Here is a 17,899-nt window from a genome sequence, read left to right on the forward strand (position 1 = left end):
GAACAGCGGCGCAAATCTGTCTTCATCATTGGGGGGAATGGTAAGACCGTTACCATACTTTTTTTTTTTTTTGCGATGTCCAAAATACTTATGAAGTTGAAAAACAATGTTGTGGAGGATCAGAGTTGTCTTTAGCGTTGGGAGGCTGCAGATTTGAGGCTTATTCCGGGGGACGTCTATTTTATCTCACGTTCCTTCGGACAAAAATCATCAAATTTCTCCAAAAAACACATTTCAAATCGGATTATTGGGGAGAAGTCCCCCTCAGTTCCAAGATTGGAGGGGACATGTACTCGTCATCCCCCCGGGATTTGCGCCAGTGAGTAGAACATATTGTTTAGTTTACATCTACAACTTTAAAACAATAATTATAGACAATGAATTTCTCGATTATTTTTTATAGCGACAATTCCACCCAAAACTGGAGTCGTCACCTCTCGTTTCGCAAACTTATTGTCAACATTTTGGCAACACTGGCTGCGGGGAGAGCTACAATGGAAATGAAAATGAAATGAAATCTTGAGTTCTACGTCTTACGGTTATGCCGGTTAGGCTAAAGGAGACGATGATTATGAGTAATGAATGAAATGGTGGAATGAAGAAAGTGGGAGGAAACGGGACAACCCCCAGGAAACCCACGCACAATCTGTTTGTCCACCACAAAGTTCATTTGGCGGGGGCTGAGATTGAACCCGGGACCCCAAGCACCAGAGGTGAACACTCTACCACTGAGCTACCGCGGCCCTAAGAGATTAAGAGTCACAAACTTAGTCACTTTCAATTTTGTAATATATATATATATTGCATCACTGACTGATAACTAAAATGCTTGGATTGTATATAAGTAGTAATGGGGCGACTTGGTCTCACTTTTTGGCCCCTGGGTCCATGCCTCAGGACCCATGGTCCCTGGCCGGGGTCAATGACCTAGGGGTACCTAGGACCACCCCCTAAAATTTGGCAGGGGTACATAGGACCACCCCCCAGGACCCATGGTCCCTGGCCCGTGTCAATGACCTAGGGGTACTTAGGACCTCCCCTCTAGATTTTGGCAGGGGTACATAGGACCACCCCTTAAATTTTGGAAATTGCCAAATCTAAAAATTGGGTGTGGTAGCCTAGAACCACAGTATGTACCTCTATCAGTATTGGGTGTCTATGTCGTTCCCTTTTATGAGTAAAAAAATTGCCAAAAATTCAAATTTCGGAGGTTTTTGACCTAATTTATCCCCTTGGATGAGGTATTATTACCCTATATGGTTATATGGGCGTATACAGGGATTCATTCCCTTTTATAAGACATGGGTATATTAATGCACCCCTTGAAATTTTTGGGAGGGGTACTTTGGCCCACCCCTTCAATTTTGGAAATTGCCCAATTTCAACATTGGGTATTATAGTACAGGACCCTAATATGTATTATGATAAATTTGGGTGGTCCACCTCGTTCCCTTCTAGGGGTACAAAATTGCCAAAATATAAACGTAAGCAATACGTAGTACCACGTGTTTGGTTTTTGGTCGATTTTATCCCCTTTGATGAGGTTATTATCCTATATATATAGTTATTTGGTCATGTATAGGGGTCCATTACCTTTCATAAGATATGGGTATATTTGTGCACCCCGGGAGGGGTACTTTTGGCCCACCCCTTAAATTTTGGAAATTGCTCATTTTATATATTTGGTATTATAGTACGGGACCCTAACATGTATTATAATAAATTTGGGTGGTCCACTTCGTTCCCTTTTAGGGGTACAAAATTGCCAAATTTTAGTACAACCACGTGTTTTGGTTTTTGGTTATTTTATTCCCTTGGATGAGGTCCTATTACCTTATATGGGTGTATACAGGTGTTTATTTCCTATTGTAAGACGTAGGTACATTTGTGCACCCCGGCAGGAGTGCCTTGGCCCACCCCTTAAAGTTTGGAAATTGCTCAATTTAAACATTTGGTATAATAGTATAGAACCCTAATATAGATCACTATAAATTTTTCGGTGGTCTATCTCGTTCCCTTTTAGGGGTACAAAATTGCCAAAATATAAACGTAAGCATTACGTTGTACCACGTGTTTGGTTTTTGACCTAATTCATTTCCTTGGATGAGATCCTATTACCTTATATGGTTATATGACCATGTATAGGAGTCCATTCCCTATTATGAAACATAAGTACATATGTGTACCCCCGGGAATGGTACCTTGGCCCGCCCCTTAAGTTTTTAGAAATTGCCAAATCTAAACATTTGGTATCATAGTACTGGACCCTAATATATATTACTACAAAATTTGGGTGGTCCACCTCGTTCCCTTTTAGGGTGCATTTTGTTCCGCTTTAGGAGTGAACCTTGCAATCGTCCCGAGTTTGATTCTTGGAAATGTTGAATTTAACGTCCCCGCGAAAACGGTGAGAGATGATAGGACGAAACATGAACTTACTTGACTGAGGATTGAAGCAGTGACCTCATACAGTAGAGAGACAAGCACTGAGCCATCGTACACGTGTGTTGATTACTATGCAATGGTCCCGAGTTTGATTCTTGGTGCTAGTGTTAGAAAAATTTAACGTCCCACTTGAAACGATGATGAGACATGAGAAAACATCATAAACTTACTTGCTTGCGGATTGAAGCAGAGAACTCACACATCAGAAAAAAAAAAAACGCTGAGCCACCGTACTCCATTCAGTGCGAGCAGTTTTGCGTATGAAAAGAACATGAACAGATTATGTTACATTACTACACATTTCTGCTTGTTGTTACGCATAGAAGCTTGTTATTGTGAAATTGCAGAATCTGCTTTTACTACATCAGCATTTTTTCTCAGCTGACGGACTTTTAAAGCTCAACTTTACATTTATGTCAAAGACAGTTTCGTAACATATCGATGAGTGTTACATTTTTTCAATCAAGTTTAAGGAAAATGAATCACATTTTAGATGTGTTAATTTGAATGTCGTAAGAAACTAACGAGTCAACGGTATGATGTCATTATCAAAATTGCGATACTAGATGTCGTAACGATTGATGTGTAAGGAGAAAAAACGTGAATAATGTCACAACCAATCAGATTGCTTCTTACATCACGTTTCGGCTCATGATGAAAGCTGTGTTTTCATTGGTTCTCCGTGATGTCATTGATTCATTTTCCTCGTTTCTGATTGGCTGATAGTGATGTCACTTTATAGTTGAACACGTTTTAGACCTAAATAAATTTCTTAATTTCATTTTCAAATCCTACTTCCACGAAGATCTTGAATGAACGTAGGTGTACCTCTAGTGACAGCGTGACTTTACTCCGTTCCTTGAATTTGAGGTAAGTATCGACTGCGTTTTCTTAACATCAATGGAGTGTTTTTTGCATGAGGATAACATTGTTATCATTGTTTTATTTTAACACGAAATATTTAGCAAATGGAAGAATAACTTGACCGGGGATCGAATTAGGAATCCCACACATTAGAAGTAAGCACAAGAAATTTGTTGATTTTGGTTTAGCGTCCCTTCAGTAGTGGGGTGCTAGGAATACAGCTTAATGTTGAATCTGAGCGCATACTGGGTGTTGAACCCGGGCCACATCCCACACATTAGAAGTAAGCACGAGAAATTTGTTGATTTTGGTTTTAGCGTCCCTTCAGTAGTGGGGGGGCTAGGAATACAGCTTAATGTTGAATCTGATCGCATACTGGGTGTTGAACCCCGGGCCAGAGGTGCGTAACGCTAACCACTTAGCTCAGTTTCTGAAAGTAAACAAAGAAACTACGCACGAATTTGTTCCCTACAACGTGAGACGTGGACTTGCAGTTTAATGTGGGATCTGATCTCCCGCCGAGAAACGAATTCGAGTCTTTCTTGCCTTAGCTCGAGAAAAGCAAGCGCATGAGATTTTGTTTTCGTTTCATGTTCGTCATACGTTTTAAAGTTCAGTGTCAGAGGAAAAAATGCTTACTACAATGATTCTTTCAGCACAGTTAGAAAAACAATTTCATTTATTCTTTTTATCACTACAGAAACTTAGGTCATTTACATGTTGATGTTGGTCCGGTTTGACGACAATAAAACGTTTCAGTAGTAGAACTATTTGAGATATGATCATTCTTTTAGGATTGATCGTGTAGTCATTTTGATAACGTAGTGATCTCTGAATTCAATTTTAATTCGTGCTTTTTTTCTCTTTTCGTTTTAGATATTTGTTTTTCTTTGCCTATTCCTTTTTTTGCTTACCTTACCTTTTTTCCCTATTTGAATATGGCTACTTCTGGCTTTACTGTCTTGCGAGAAATCAATAGACATTATCGGCGTTTTAATCTTGAAGGACGAATGCTGGAAATTCAAATTAATGCTCCGACCAGTGGCACCGATATTGTGGAGTGGGTTCAGGCCTCCTTTCAACAGATGTTGGATTATTTATTGGAAAACGTCGACGAATCATCGATGGTTGGATTATCGATTTTATCCCACGATGAGAAGAACAAGCCATTTTATCTATCTTTCCGGCATGCAAGTAATTTGACACTGGAGACTTTATGGGCATCCTTTGATCGCATCCTTCAAAGTAACGATAGTTTTCTCATGAACGAACCGTTCATTGTCCATTTTCATCATGTGGATGTGCCCCGTGGATTTGGATTGGTGCGTCGAGGTCTTTTATCAAACGACGAATTATTAAAGTGCAAGAAAGGCATTTTACGTGTAAAAAACACCGACAAGAAATGTTTAGCGTATGCGATTGTGATTGCTATTGGCCTAAAGAAATATAAGGATACAAATAAAAAAGTTTACGATCAATATCACAACCAGAGAAAGTGTGTTGTTATTCCAGCCGTACATGAACTTTTGTCCAGATCATCAGTGAATTTAGAGCATGGGGGATCCGTGGAAGAATTACGACAATTGCAACGCTACTTGACAAATTATAAACTTACCGTATACACTAGCTTTTCCGGAGAAGATATTCTGTATGAAGGGCCTGGTGGCGAAGACAAAATTCCAATCAATTTAATGTGCATCAATTCTCATTATGACATCATCACGTCATTAACGTCTGTTTTTTCTACCAACTACTATTGTGCTGCATGCCACAAAAAATATAATAACAGAAATAGACACGTCAAGAACTGTTCGGCCATGTGTGAGAAATGTTTGCAGAAACCGCCATGCAGTAAGACCAATACGGAGAAGCAGTGCCTAGAATGCAATCGTGAATTTTATGGTGAAACATGCTATACAAATCATCTAACTGTACCATATCATAAAGGCCAACCAATATGCAAGATGGTGAAACAGTGTGCCAAATGTCTACGCATTTATTCGTTTGTCCATACAGGGGAAAGAAAACATGATTGTACTGATTATTTTTGTAATGTGTGCCATAAACATGTTACGTCTACCCACCAATGCTACATGAAGCCTGATACGACTCAATTAAAACCTGGAGTTCCATCAGTGTTACATGCCAAGAAAGCTATGATTGTCTTCTATGATATCGAAGCCACACAGGATACTTTCTTCGATGAAGACACGTTCATTCATAAGCCCAATTTACTGGTGGCCCAACAAGTATGTTACAACTGTGTTCAAGATGAGGATATACATCATCCGTGTGAAGTTTGTGGACAGCGAGAACATATTTTTCAAGATGATCCGATCAATGCCTTTCTTGCGTATTTACGTCAACCACGACCCAACATCAAACTTATTGTATCTTTGGCACATAATTGTAAGGGATATTATGGTCATTTTATTCTTAAATCTTTAGTGGAAGAACATGAATTGAAACCTACTTTGATCTTGAACGGAGCAAAAATTTTAAGCATGAAAGTGAATCACTTATCGTTTATTGACTCCTTAAATTTCATGCCAATGGCTTTAAGTAAATTATCCAAGGCATTTCATTTACCCGCGACCAAGGGATATTTTCCACACTTTTTTAATACTGCTGCAAATCAAACGTATGTGGGAAAATTACCGGACATCCATTATTATGGTGCAGATGAAATGAAAGTGGATGAACGAGAAAAATTCATGACATGGTATAACGAACACCAGAACGATACGTTTATTTTCCAAAAAGAATTGGTAAACTATTGTATCCAGGACGTCAACGTACTTCGATTGGCTTGTATATCTTTCATGACCACTTTTGAACAAGAAACTCACGTCAATCCTTTCCTGGAGGCTATCACTTTGGCGAGTGCGTGCAATTTAGTATTTCGACGAAATTTCTTAAAACCTAATACTATTAGCATTCTCCCTGCACGAGGATACCGTCACAGAAACAATCAGTCACGGATTGCTTTGCAGTGGCTTGCCTACATGGAGGAAAAAGAGGGTCATTCAATTCAACATGCTGCGAGAGGAAAAGAAGTTTATGTTGCTGGTTTTCATCTGGACGGTTACTACAAAGATCCCGACACTGATGAGGAACACGTGTATGAATTTGAAGGGTGCAGATTCCACGGCTGTCCTCTATGTGTCCCTACAGGCCGTGATCAACCCATTTATGAGAACTCCGAAGAAACAATGAACTATCGCTACGAGAGAACACAGCGTAAATGAAGTTATTACGATCCATGGGATATAAAGTACATGAAATGTGGGAATGTGAATTTCGTCAAGTGTTAAAATCCAATCCAGCATTGGCCTCTTCTTTAAGCACACATCCTTATACTAATAAGACACCATTAAATCCAAGAGACAGCTTCTATGGTGGCCGTGTTAATGCCATTAAATTGTACCACGTCGCAAATGAAAATGAAGGCGAAGAAATAAAATTCTTGGATATCGTCTCCCTGTATCCTTATGTGAATAAATGTGGACGGTATCCAATAGGGCATCCACGAATATATCTACAGGGAGATCCAGAAATGCCCGACATTCAAACTGTCAACGGATTGGTCAAGTTGAAGATCTTGCCTAGCAGAAATGTGTTTCATCCAGTGCTGCCATTTCGTTCAAATAAGAAGTTGTTGTTTCCACTTTGTGCTGCCTGTGCCACAGCATTAAATCAAGATTCTGAATGTACACATTCGGACAGTGAACGAAGTCTAACAGGAACATGGGTGTCCTATGAAATTAAAAAAGCCATTGAACTTGGGTATCAAGTCATTGAAATTTACGAAATTTGGGATTACGACATCACCGTATATGATCCAGAAACCAAGACTGGTGGATTATTCAGCGAATACATTAACACATTTTTGAAATCTAAGCTGGAAGCTTCTGGTTGGCCTGCCAATTGCGTCACCGAAGAAGAAAAGCAGCAGTATATCCAAGTGGTACAACAACGGGAAGGCATAACTTTAGATGCAGCAAATATAATGACAAATTCAGCACGTCGTAGTCTTGCAAAGCTCTGTTTGAATGCCTTCTGGGGACGACTCGCTATAAGAGACAATTTCAGCCAAACGACCATCATTAACGACCCCAAAGAACTGTATCAAAAATTAACTGCTCCAGACATAAAAGTCAACCAAATTTTACCTGTTAACGATTCGATGTTATACCTTTATTGGCAATATGAAGATGATGTTCCAGTACAAAATCACAATGCTAATGTTGTCCTTGGAGCATTTACAACGTGTCAAGCTCGTCTGGAACTCTACAAATATTTAGAACTTCTGCAAGAAAGAGTATTATATTTCGATACAGATTCAGTGATATTCACGCAGCGACCATCACAGCCCACAATAGAACCAGAAGTATTTCTTGGTTCAATGTCAAATGAACTTGAATCAATTGGACCAAAAGCATACATTAAAAAATTCGTGTCTGGTGGCCCAAAACAGTACGCCTTGGAAATCTACAACCCCGACACGAAATCAACCAGTTATGTATGCAAAATTCGTGGATTCACACTCAATTATACTGCAAGTCAAAAGCTAAATTTTAACAGTCTGGAGCAAATGATCATAAATCAATCGAATGAAAAAATCTCCATTAGCACGCCGCACAAAATTTACAGAACCCACGATCATCATCTTGTCACAAAACCTGAAGAAAAGAAGTACAGTTTCAACTATAAAAAACGCCGATTAATACCAGACACATACGAGACATTGCCCTATGGGTATAAAAAAGCCAGAACAGAATAACAGCCATATTTTCCCCTAATCCCACCAACATCACCTCCCAAAGACGGGCAAAGAATCAACGCAACACGGGACATGCTTCAACAAGGCCACAGCGAAGACAAAAACTCAGATGACATCACCTTGCAGAAACCCGTGGAGAAAAAAAAGGAATTCAGGTACGTCACATTTGCGTTTCTTTTCTCACCTCACTCTCTCTTGATCAGTTAGTTCGATGTTAATAATCTGTTTTTCTTCTTTCACAGGAAACAAAATAAATATTACCATGTATATTCATATGTTTTATTTTCTCTTTACAGAATTTGTACCCGTCACGGACACGTCTTCCTTTGAAGAAAAAAGAAATTCTGTATTCATTTTCACATGCTAAAAATAAATGTACAAAAACATGATTCTGTGTTTTTATTTCACATCCTAAAATCAAATTCTTTTTCCTGTACTGCGATTTCAATTTCTTTTTTCTGAATCAGTTTACCGATAAAATAAATCAATGTTTTGCGAAAAAAAAATCAAACTAAATTTTTGTTTCAGAAAATTTTTTGTGTACGAAAAAAAAACTGATTCAGAAAATTTTTGTGTACGAAAAAAAAATGTTTTCAGAAAAAATTTTTTGTGTACGAAAACAAAATTCTGTTTCAGAAAATTTTTTTGTGTGTACAAAACAAAAACTGTTTCAGAAAATTTTTATGTACAAACAAAATTCTGTTTCAGAAAAAAATTTTTATGTACAAACAAAATTCTGTTTCAGAAAAATTTTTGTGTGCAAAACAAAATTCTGTTTTCGTCACGAAACTGCTCCGACTAAATGAATCGATTCATTCTGATAGTGTTGGCAACACTGGAAAAATTTCGGTAAGTATCGCTCAGACCCTGAGTTACAGCGAACACAACTAGATTCGAACCAGCAACCTTACATGTCTGATTCATCTCTAAATACAGCCAACTAAACAATAAGATTGTGTGTATACGTCAATGCTAGCACTGAGTCAACAAGGTTTTCTTCAAGGTCAAAGTTGCACACGAAGTAAAAAGATGACAACGCAGATCTTCTATCTTTCTATATGAAACATAAACCTAGTGTAAACTGCTCGCACTGAAATGTGTAATGTAACATAATCTGCTCGTCTTCTTTTCATACGCGAAACTGTTCGCACTGAATGGAGTACGACGGCTCAGCGCTTCAATCCACAACGAAGTAAGTTCATGTTTCCTCCTATCATTTTTCATCATCGTTTCAAGGGGACGTTAAACTCAACATTTCTTAAACTAACACAAAAATCGAACTCGGGACCATGACATAGTAATCAAAAAACTGAACTTCTCAATGGGCCATAGTGGCTCAAATATGTGAGATCTCTGCTTCAATCCGCAAGCAAGTAAGTTTATGATGTTTTCTCATGTCTCATCATCGTTTCAAGTGGGACGTTAACATTTCCTGAAACTAGCACCAAGAATCAAACTCGGGACTATTGCATAGTAATCAACACACGTGTACGATGGCTCAGTGCTTGTCTCTCTACTGTATGAGGTCACTGCTTCAATCCTCAGTCAAGTAAGTTCATGTTTCGTCCTATCATCTCTCACCGTTTTCGCGGGGACGTTAAATTCAACATTTCCAAGAATCAAACTCGGGACGATTGCAAGGTTCACTCCTAAAGCGGAACAAAATGCACCCTAAAAGGGAACGAGGTGGACCACCCAAATTTTGTAGTAATATATATTAGGGTCCAGTACTATGATACCAAATGTTTAGATTTGGCAATTTCTAAAAACTTAAGGGGCGGGCCAAGGTACCATTCCCGGGGGTACACATATGTACTTATGTTTCATAATAGGGAATGGACTCCTATACATGGTCATATAACCATATAAGGTAATAGGATCTCATCCAAGGAAATGAATTAGGTCAAAAACCAAACACGTGGTACAACGTAATGCTTACGTTTATATTTTGGCAATTTTGTACCCCTAAAAGGGAACGAGATAGACCACCGAAAAATTTATAGTGATCTATATTAGGGTTCTATACTATTATACCAAATGTTTAAATTGAGCAATTTCCAAACTTTAAGGGGTGGGCCAAGGCACTCCTGCCGGGGTGCACAAATGTACCTACGTCTTACAATAGGAAATAAACACCTGTATACACCCATATAAGGTAATAGGACCTCATCCAAGGGAATAAAATAACCAAAAACCAAAACACGTGGTTGTACTAAAATTTGGCAATTTTGTACCCCTAAAAGGGAACGAAGTGGACCACCCAAATTTATTATAATACATGTTAGGGTCCCGTACTATAATACCAAATATATAAAATGAGCAATTTCCAAAATTTAAGGGGTGGGCCAAAAGTACCCCTCCCGGGGTGCACAAATATACCCATATCTTATGAAAGGTAATGGACCCCTATACATGACCAAATAACTATATATATAGGATAATAACCTCATCAAAGGGGATAAAATCGACCAAAAACCAAACACGTGGTACTACGTATTGCTTACGTTTATATTTTGGCAATTTTGTACCCCTAGAAGGGAACGAGGTGGACCACCCAAATTTATCATAATACATATTAGGGTCCTGTACTATAATACCCAATGTTGAAATTGGGCAATTTCCAAAATTGAAGGGGTGGGCCAAAGTACCCCTCCCAAAAATTTCAAGGGGTGCATTAATATACCCATGTCTTATAAAAGGGAATGAATCCCTGTATACGCCCATATAACCATATAGGGTAATAATACCTCATCCAAGGGGATAAATTAGGTCAAAAACCTCCGAAATTTGAATTTTTGGCAATTTTTTACTCATAAAAGGGAACGACATAGACACCCAATACTGATAGAGGTACATACTGTGGTTCTAGGCTACCACACCCAATTTTTAGATTTGGCAATTTCCAAAATTTAAGGGGTGGTCCTATGTACCCCTGCCAAAATCTAGAGGGGAGGTCCTAAGTACCCCTAGGTCATTGACACGGGCCAGGGACCATGGGTCCTGGGGGGTGGTCCTATGTACCCCTGCCAAATTTTAGGGGGTGGTCCTAGGTACCCCTAGGTCATTGACCCCGGCCAGGGACCATGGGTCCTGAGGCATGGACCCAGGGGCCAAAAAGTGAGACCAAGTCGCCCCATTACTACTTATATATAAAAGTCGCCCCCTGCTCGTAAAAAGCTTTATTCGAACTCGGAATCGAACAATTGCATCTGTAAAACAGTGGTGAATTGATTTTAACGTTCCTTTCAGCAAGGCTGTATTAGACGTGGCCTAAAGATTAATGTGGAATCCGAATCACATAAGCTCCGCCCGGGAATCGAACGCGGGTATCCCACGCCAAAGGCGTGTACACCAACCACTTAGCCACGAGGGAACTCATCTGTAAGGCGGCAGTGTAAACACACACACACACACAAAAACGCACACTGGATGTTTGCGCAACTGAGGATCAAAACATTCTCAATGGAGTATGAGAAATAGTAAAGCCAATCAAAGTGTGTTTTTGCTTATTCATTACTTCGTTAATACTTAATTCCTTCTAGAAATAGTGAAACAATACTATGAAGAAACACTAATTAAACTAATAACTACTACGTTGTGTTTCTTACCACACCACGAAAGTAATATACCGTTTTTACCAGCCATAGAATTTGAACCTAGTACTATACTGCATTAGTCACGCCGTAACGAAAGGTGAAATTTAAACGTCTGGTACTCGTAGCTGTTGAGGCTGGTTGTAGCTATATCACGCGGCCTGCGTTGGTACTCCTCAACATAAATACGTCACAGCCCAAAACCAGGAAACATCACAGACAGAAGACAGGGGCACATGCAGTGCCTGACACTTCACGAACTCAAACCCGCCAAGACACAACTCAACATGACCTTCAATTACGTTATAGAAACCAAACCAATGCTAAGGCACAAACTCACCAACTTCCTATATGAAAACACAAGAAAAAAATTCTAACTTTTTGGTCCCAAAGTGATGACATAACAATAATACTAAAAAGGTTTTACTTCTCAGTAACCCAAACATTAATTAACTAGAGAACATAAGCAAAAATAAATAAATAAAAATAAAATTAAATTAAATTAAAAAATAAAAACCTGACAAGTAAACTCCCTGACTCCTTTCTTTTTTTAATTTCAGTGAGACTGTAAAATATGTCAATATTTTCGTAAAATATATACAGTATATTTCAATGTAAACAAGTTCTTTTAAAAAATAAAGCTCTGTAGTATAGCGCTTACCTCTGACCCATTAGGTCCCTGGTTCGATTCCTGCTCCCGATAAATAGGCTTTTGGTGAACATTGTAGGTGTGGTTATTCTTAAGACTTTCCAGTTTCCTTACATTTTCTTGATTCCACCATTATCATGTATCTCATCGTCACCTTCTCACTTACATTTATGTACAATCATGGGGCGTTAAACTAAAAGCAAAAAAAATGTTGTAAATATCCTAGTAAAAATGAGTTTTCTAGACTACACAAGTGGCCCCGCGTAGCGTAGTCGCTAACGCTCTCGCCTTCGGTGCGAACGGTCCCGGGTTCCATCCCGGTGGGGAACTCGGTCAAAAAGTATCAAAAGATTTTAAGTCCAGCCATCCTGAATGAGGTTTCCTTGGGTTTTCCTCATTCATAGCAGGCAAATGCTGGAGTGGTACCTAACGTATAGGTCCCAGGCCGTTTTCTTCCTTCCCCAATCCTTTCTTCCCTTCCTTTCCCCGGATAGTATGCTCACCGAGGGAAGTCATCCCTCATATGTGACGGGCTAACAAGGCCATTGATGAAGAAAGCCCAGAAATCTAAATCTTCACTACACAAGGGAATTTTCGCGCTGAAAACGGTTTCTTAGCAATTATGTTAAGCAGTCCTGTAGTAATCTGCACAAGTAATAAATCGTCACATATAAAACCGAATGAATAAACACATAACATTTATTTTGCTACCTTGAAACGTAAAATGTTTCAAAACATTAATATTCAAAGATTTCTCAAAATTCAGATTCACCCATTCCATTCTCCTCAATCTATAACGAGTTACAATAGTAACAATTGTAGTCATAAACTACATTACTTAGTTAATACTATATTAAAGCAAGTTACACTAAAAGAATATATAATTAATGGAATATTTAACTAAAGTAGTAGTTAACCATTGTACTTACCCAGGCTTTTGTTTCCTTCCTCTCTTCTTTTCCGTTTGTAAACAACCTAGTTTCGCAAGCAAAAGACGGTAGTTCAATGACGTCAGCCATTTCGAAAGCAAGAGTGTCTATAGGCGGTCTGGATCTCACACACAGATGGACGTATATAACATATAGCTGAAGTATTTAACATACGTATATGTATGTAAAATACAGAAGATCGTTAGATGTCAGACATCCTGCAGAGACATGATGTAATATCTAAGCGGGTAAAAGGCAATACCTGTGTAGTATATGGATAAAGTACGCTCCGTACAGATTTCCTTAGTAAACATAACGAATCCTTGTATTTGTACAATATACCGCTGTCCGGATAATGGATTTTTCTCAGTGTAGTCTAATTACTTTCTGCATACACTGTATAAGAGCATAGTCCTTCAGTGCGATAATCGTTTGGATCCCCACCACAATCCCTCAGGGGAGCTTCGTTCTAGCGAATGGAGCGCCACGCGGCGACCAGTCGGATTAATTTCTGGGCACATCCTCTTTCTGAGCGCAGTACTTCTGAGCGTTAACTCTTTGGATGATCTACCACAATTCCTCCGGGTAGCTTTCTTCTAGCGAATGGAGCGCCACACAGCGGCGAGTCTAATTACCTTCTGGACACTTACTGTGTGTGAGCATAGTGCTTCAGTGCGTTGGTGGTTTAGATCATCTACGAGAATCCCTCCGGGTAGCTTGCTTCTAGCGAATTGAGCGCCACGCAGCGGCGAGTCTCATTACTTACTGCTTAATCTATATGAGAACATATTGCTTCAGTGCTTTAACTGTTTGGATCATCCACCAGAATCCCTCACGTTAGCTTCGTTGTAGCGTATGGAGCGCCACGCAGCGGCGAGTTTCATTTTCTTCTGGACACATACTGTGTGTGAGCATAGTGCTTCTGTGCGTTAATTGTTTAGATCATCCACCACAATGCCTCCGGGTACCTTGCTTCTAGCGAATGGAGTGCCGCGCTGTGGCAAGTCTCATTACTATCTGCTTACACTATATGAGGGCATAGTGCTTCAGTGCGTTAATTGTTTAGATCATCCACCACAATCCCTTCGGGTAGCTTGCTACTAGCGAATGGAGCGACACGCGGTAGCAAGTCTCATTACTATCTTTTTACACTATATGAGGGCATAGTGCTTCATTGCGTTAATTGTTTAGATCATCCACCAATATGCCTCCGGGAAGCTTGCTTCTAGCGAATGGAGCGCCACACACCGGCGAGTCTCATTACTTACTGCTTAAACTATATGAGAACATAGTGCTTCAGTGCTTTAATTGTTTGGATCATCCACCAGAATCCCTCTCGTTAGCTTTGTTCTAGCGAATGGAGCGCCACGCAGCGGCGAGTTTCATTTCTTTCTGAACACATACTGTGTGTGAGCAAAGTGCTTCTGTGCGTTAATTGTTTAGATCATCCACCATAATCGCTCCGGGTAGCTTGCTTCTAGCGAATGGAGCGCCACACGGTGGCAAGTCTCATTACTATCTGCTTACACTATATGAGGGCATAATGCTTCAGTGCGTTAATTTTTTGGATCATCCACCAGAATCCCTCCGTGTAGCTAGCTTCTAGCGACTGGAGCGCAACGCAGTGCCGAGTCTCATTACTTTTGGCTTACACTATATGAGGGCATAATGCTTCAGTGCGTTAATTGTTTGGATCATCCACCAGAATCCCTCAGTGTAGCTTGCTTCTAGCGAATTTCGCGCCACGCAGCGGAGAGTCTCATTACTTTCAGGACACATACTGTGTGTGAACACAGTGCTTCAGTGCGTTAATTGTATGGATAACCAACTCAATGCCTCCGGCTAGCTTGCTGCTAGCGAATGGAGCGCCACGATGTGGCAACCCTCATTACTATCTGCTTACACTATATGAGGGCATAGTGCTTCAGTGCTTTAATTGTGTGGATCATCCACCAGAATCCCTCCGGTAGCTTGCTTCTAGCGAATGGAGCGCGAAGCAGCGGCGAGTCTTATTACTTTCTGGACATATACTGTGTGTGAGCATAGTGCTTTAGTGCGTTAATTTTTTGGATCATCCACCAGAATCCAGCCGGGTAGCTTGTTTCTGGCGAATGGAGCGCCACGCGGCAGCGAGTCTCATTAGTTTCTGCATACACTTTATGAGGGTATAGTGGTTCAGTGCGATAATATTTTCGATCATCCGCCACATTCCCTCCGGATAAATTGTTTCTAGCGAATGGAGCGACAGGAGGCAGCGAGTCTCATTATTTTCTTCATACACTTAATGAGGGCATAGTGCTTCAGAGCGTTATTTTTTGGATCGTCCACCAATATGCCTCCGGGTAGCTTGCTTGTAGCGAATGTCGCACCAGGCAACGGCGAGTCTCATTGCTTTCAGGACACATACTCTGTGTGAGCATAGTGCTTCAGTGCGTTAATTGTTTGGATCATCCACATCAATGCCTCCGGGTTGCTTGATTCTAGCGAATGGAGCGCCACGAGTTGGCAAGTCTCATTATTTCTGTTTACACTATATGAGGGCATAGTGTTTCAGTTCGTTATTGTTTGGATCATACACCAGAATACCTCCTGGTAGCTTGCTTCTTGCGAATGGAGCGCCACGAAGCGGCGAGTATCATTACTTTCTAGACACATACTGTATGTGAGCATAGTGCTTCATTGCGTTAATTGTTTGAATGATCCACCACAATCCCTCCGTGTAGCTTGCTTCTAGCGAATAGAGCGACACGCAACGGCGAGTCTCATTTCTTTCTGGACACTTACTGTGTATCAGCATAGTGCTTCAGTGCGTAAATTGTTTGGATCATCTACCAGAATCTTTCCGGGTAGCTTACTTCTAGAAAATGGAGCGCCACGCAGCGGCGAGTCCCATTACTTACTGCTTTAAAATTTTTGAACATCCATCAGAATCCCTCACTTTAGCTTCGTTCTAACGAACCGAGTGCGACGCGATGGCAAGTCTCTTTACTATCTGCTTACACTATGTAAGGGTATAGTGCTTCAGTGCGTTAATTGTTTGGATTATCCACCGGAATCCCTCCGTGTAGCTTGCTTGTAGCGAATAGAGCGACACGCAGCGGCGAGTCTCATTAATTTCTGCTTACACTATATGAGGGCATAGTGGTTCAGTGTGTTCAGTGTGTTAATTGTTTGGATCATTACCAGAATCGCTCCGGGTAGCTTGCTTATAGCGAATGGAGCGCCCGCGGTGGCAAGTCTCATTACTATCTGCTTACACTATATGTGTGCATAGTGCTTCAGTGCGTTAATTGTTTGTTCATCCACAACAATCCCTCCGGGTAGCTCGCTTCAAGCGAAAGGAGCGCCACGCGGCAGCGAGTCTCATTAATTTCTTCATACTCTTTATGAGTGCATAGTGCTTCAGTGCGTTATTTTTTTGGATCGTCCACCAATATGCCTCCGTGTAGCTTGCTTGTAGCGAATGGACCGCCACGCAACGGTGAGTCTCATTACTTTCAGGACACATACTGTGTGTGAACATAGTGCTTTAGTGCGTTAATTGTATGGATCATCCAACTCAATGCCTGCGACTAGCTTGCTGCTAAAGAAAGGAGCGCCACGCTGTGGCAAGTCTCAGTACTATCTGCTTACACTATATGAGTGCATAGTGCTTCAGTGCGTTAATTGTTTGGATCATCCACCAGAATCTCTCCAGGTAGCTTGCTTCTGGCGAATGGAGCGCCAAGCAGCGGCGAGTCTCATTTCTTACTGCATACAATTTATGAGGGCATAGTGCTTCAGTGCGTTAATAGTTTGGATCAATCACCACATTCTCTCCGGGTAGCTTGTCTCTAGCGAAAGGAGCGCCCGCGGCAGCGAGTCTCATTAATTTCTTCATACACTTTATGAGTGCATAGTGCTTCAGTGCGTTATTTTTTTTGGATCCTCCACCAATATGCCTCCGGGTAGCTTGCTTGTAGCGAATGGAGCGCCACGCAACGGCGAGTCTCATTACTTTCAGGACACATACTGTGTGTGAACATAGTGCTTTAGTGCGTTAATTTTATGGATCATCCAACTCAATGCCTGCGACTAGCTTGCTCCTAAAGAAAGGAGCGCCACGCTGTGGCAAGTCTCAGTACTATCTGCTTACACTATATGAGGGCATATTGCTTCAGTGCGTAAATTGTCTGGATCATCTACCGGAATCTTTCCGAGTAGCTTGCTTCTAGCGAATGGAGCGCCACGCAGCGGCGAGTACCATTACTTACTGCTTTAAAATTTTTGATCATCCATCAGAATCCCTCACTTTAGCTTCGTTCTAACGAACCGAGTGCGACGCGATGGCAAGTCTCTTTACTATCTGCTTACACTATGTAAGGGTATAGTGCTACAGTGCGTTAATTGTTTGGATTATCCACCGGAATCCCTCCGCGTAGCTTGCTTGTAGCGAATAGAGCGACAAGCAGCGGCGAGTCTCATTAATTTCTGCTTACACTATATGAGGGCATAGTGCTTCAGTGTGTTAATTGTTTGGATCATCAACCAGAATCGCTCCGGTTAGCATGCTTCTTCCGAATGGAGCGCCACGCAGGTGCGAGTCTCATTACTTACTGCTTAAAATATATGAGAACATAGTGCTTCAGTGCGTTAA

The 17,899-nt window shown here is 40.7% G+C and overlaps 2 protein-coding genes across 2 annotated transcripts; both read left to right on the forward strand.

The window, feature by feature from the left end:
* Positions 1-2,624: 2,624 nt before the first annotated feature.
* On the forward strand, positions 2,625-5,932 carry LOC145687266 (uncharacterized). Its single transcript, XM_081760741.1, has 3 exons — positions 2,625-3,315; positions 4,186-5,718; positions 5,886-5,932. Exons 2-3 carry the CDS (start codon positions 4,248-4,250, stop codon positions 5,930-5,932), a joined length of 1,518 nt encoding a protein of 505 aa, XP_081616867.1. The 5' UTR covers positions 2,625-3,315; positions 4,186-4,247.
* Positions 5,933-7,298: 1,366 nt separating this feature from the next.
* LOC145687715 (uncharacterized) lies at positions 7,299-8,433 on the forward strand. The gene is made up of 2 exons (XM_081761167.1): positions 7,299-8,247; positions 8,389-8,433. The coding sequence occupies exon 1, from the start codon at positions 7,319-7,321 to the stop codon at positions 8,090-8,092; it is 774 nt and encodes a 257-aa protein (XP_081617293.1). The 5' UTR covers positions 7,299-7,318; the 3' UTR covers positions 8,093-8,247; positions 8,389-8,433.
* Positions 8,434-17,899: the final 9,466 nt, after the last annotated feature.

Source organism: Thermobia domestica, chromosome 6 (genome assembly GCF_964235325.1).
Source record: "Thermobia domestica chromosome 6, izTheDome1.hap1.1, whole genome shotgun sequence".
In the NCBI taxonomy this organism is placed as follows: Eukaryota; Metazoa; Arthropoda; class Insecta; order Zygentoma; family Lepismatidae; genus Thermobia; species Thermobia domestica.

Excerpts from the sequence above, each read along its gene's own strand:
- LOC145687266 (XM_081760741.1), top strand. The coding sequence starts at position 4,248 with ATGGCTACTTCTGGCTTTACTGTCTTGCGAGAAATCAATAGACATTAT. Across the intron at positions 5,719-5,885 it reads TGTATCTTTGGCACATAATT|GCATTTCATTTACCCGCGAC; the intron begins GTAAGGGATATT and ends AAATTATCCAAG.
- LOC145687715 (XM_081761167.1), top strand. The coding sequence starts at position 7,319 with ATGACAAATTCAGCACGTCGTAGTCTTGCAAAGCTCTGTTTGAATGCC.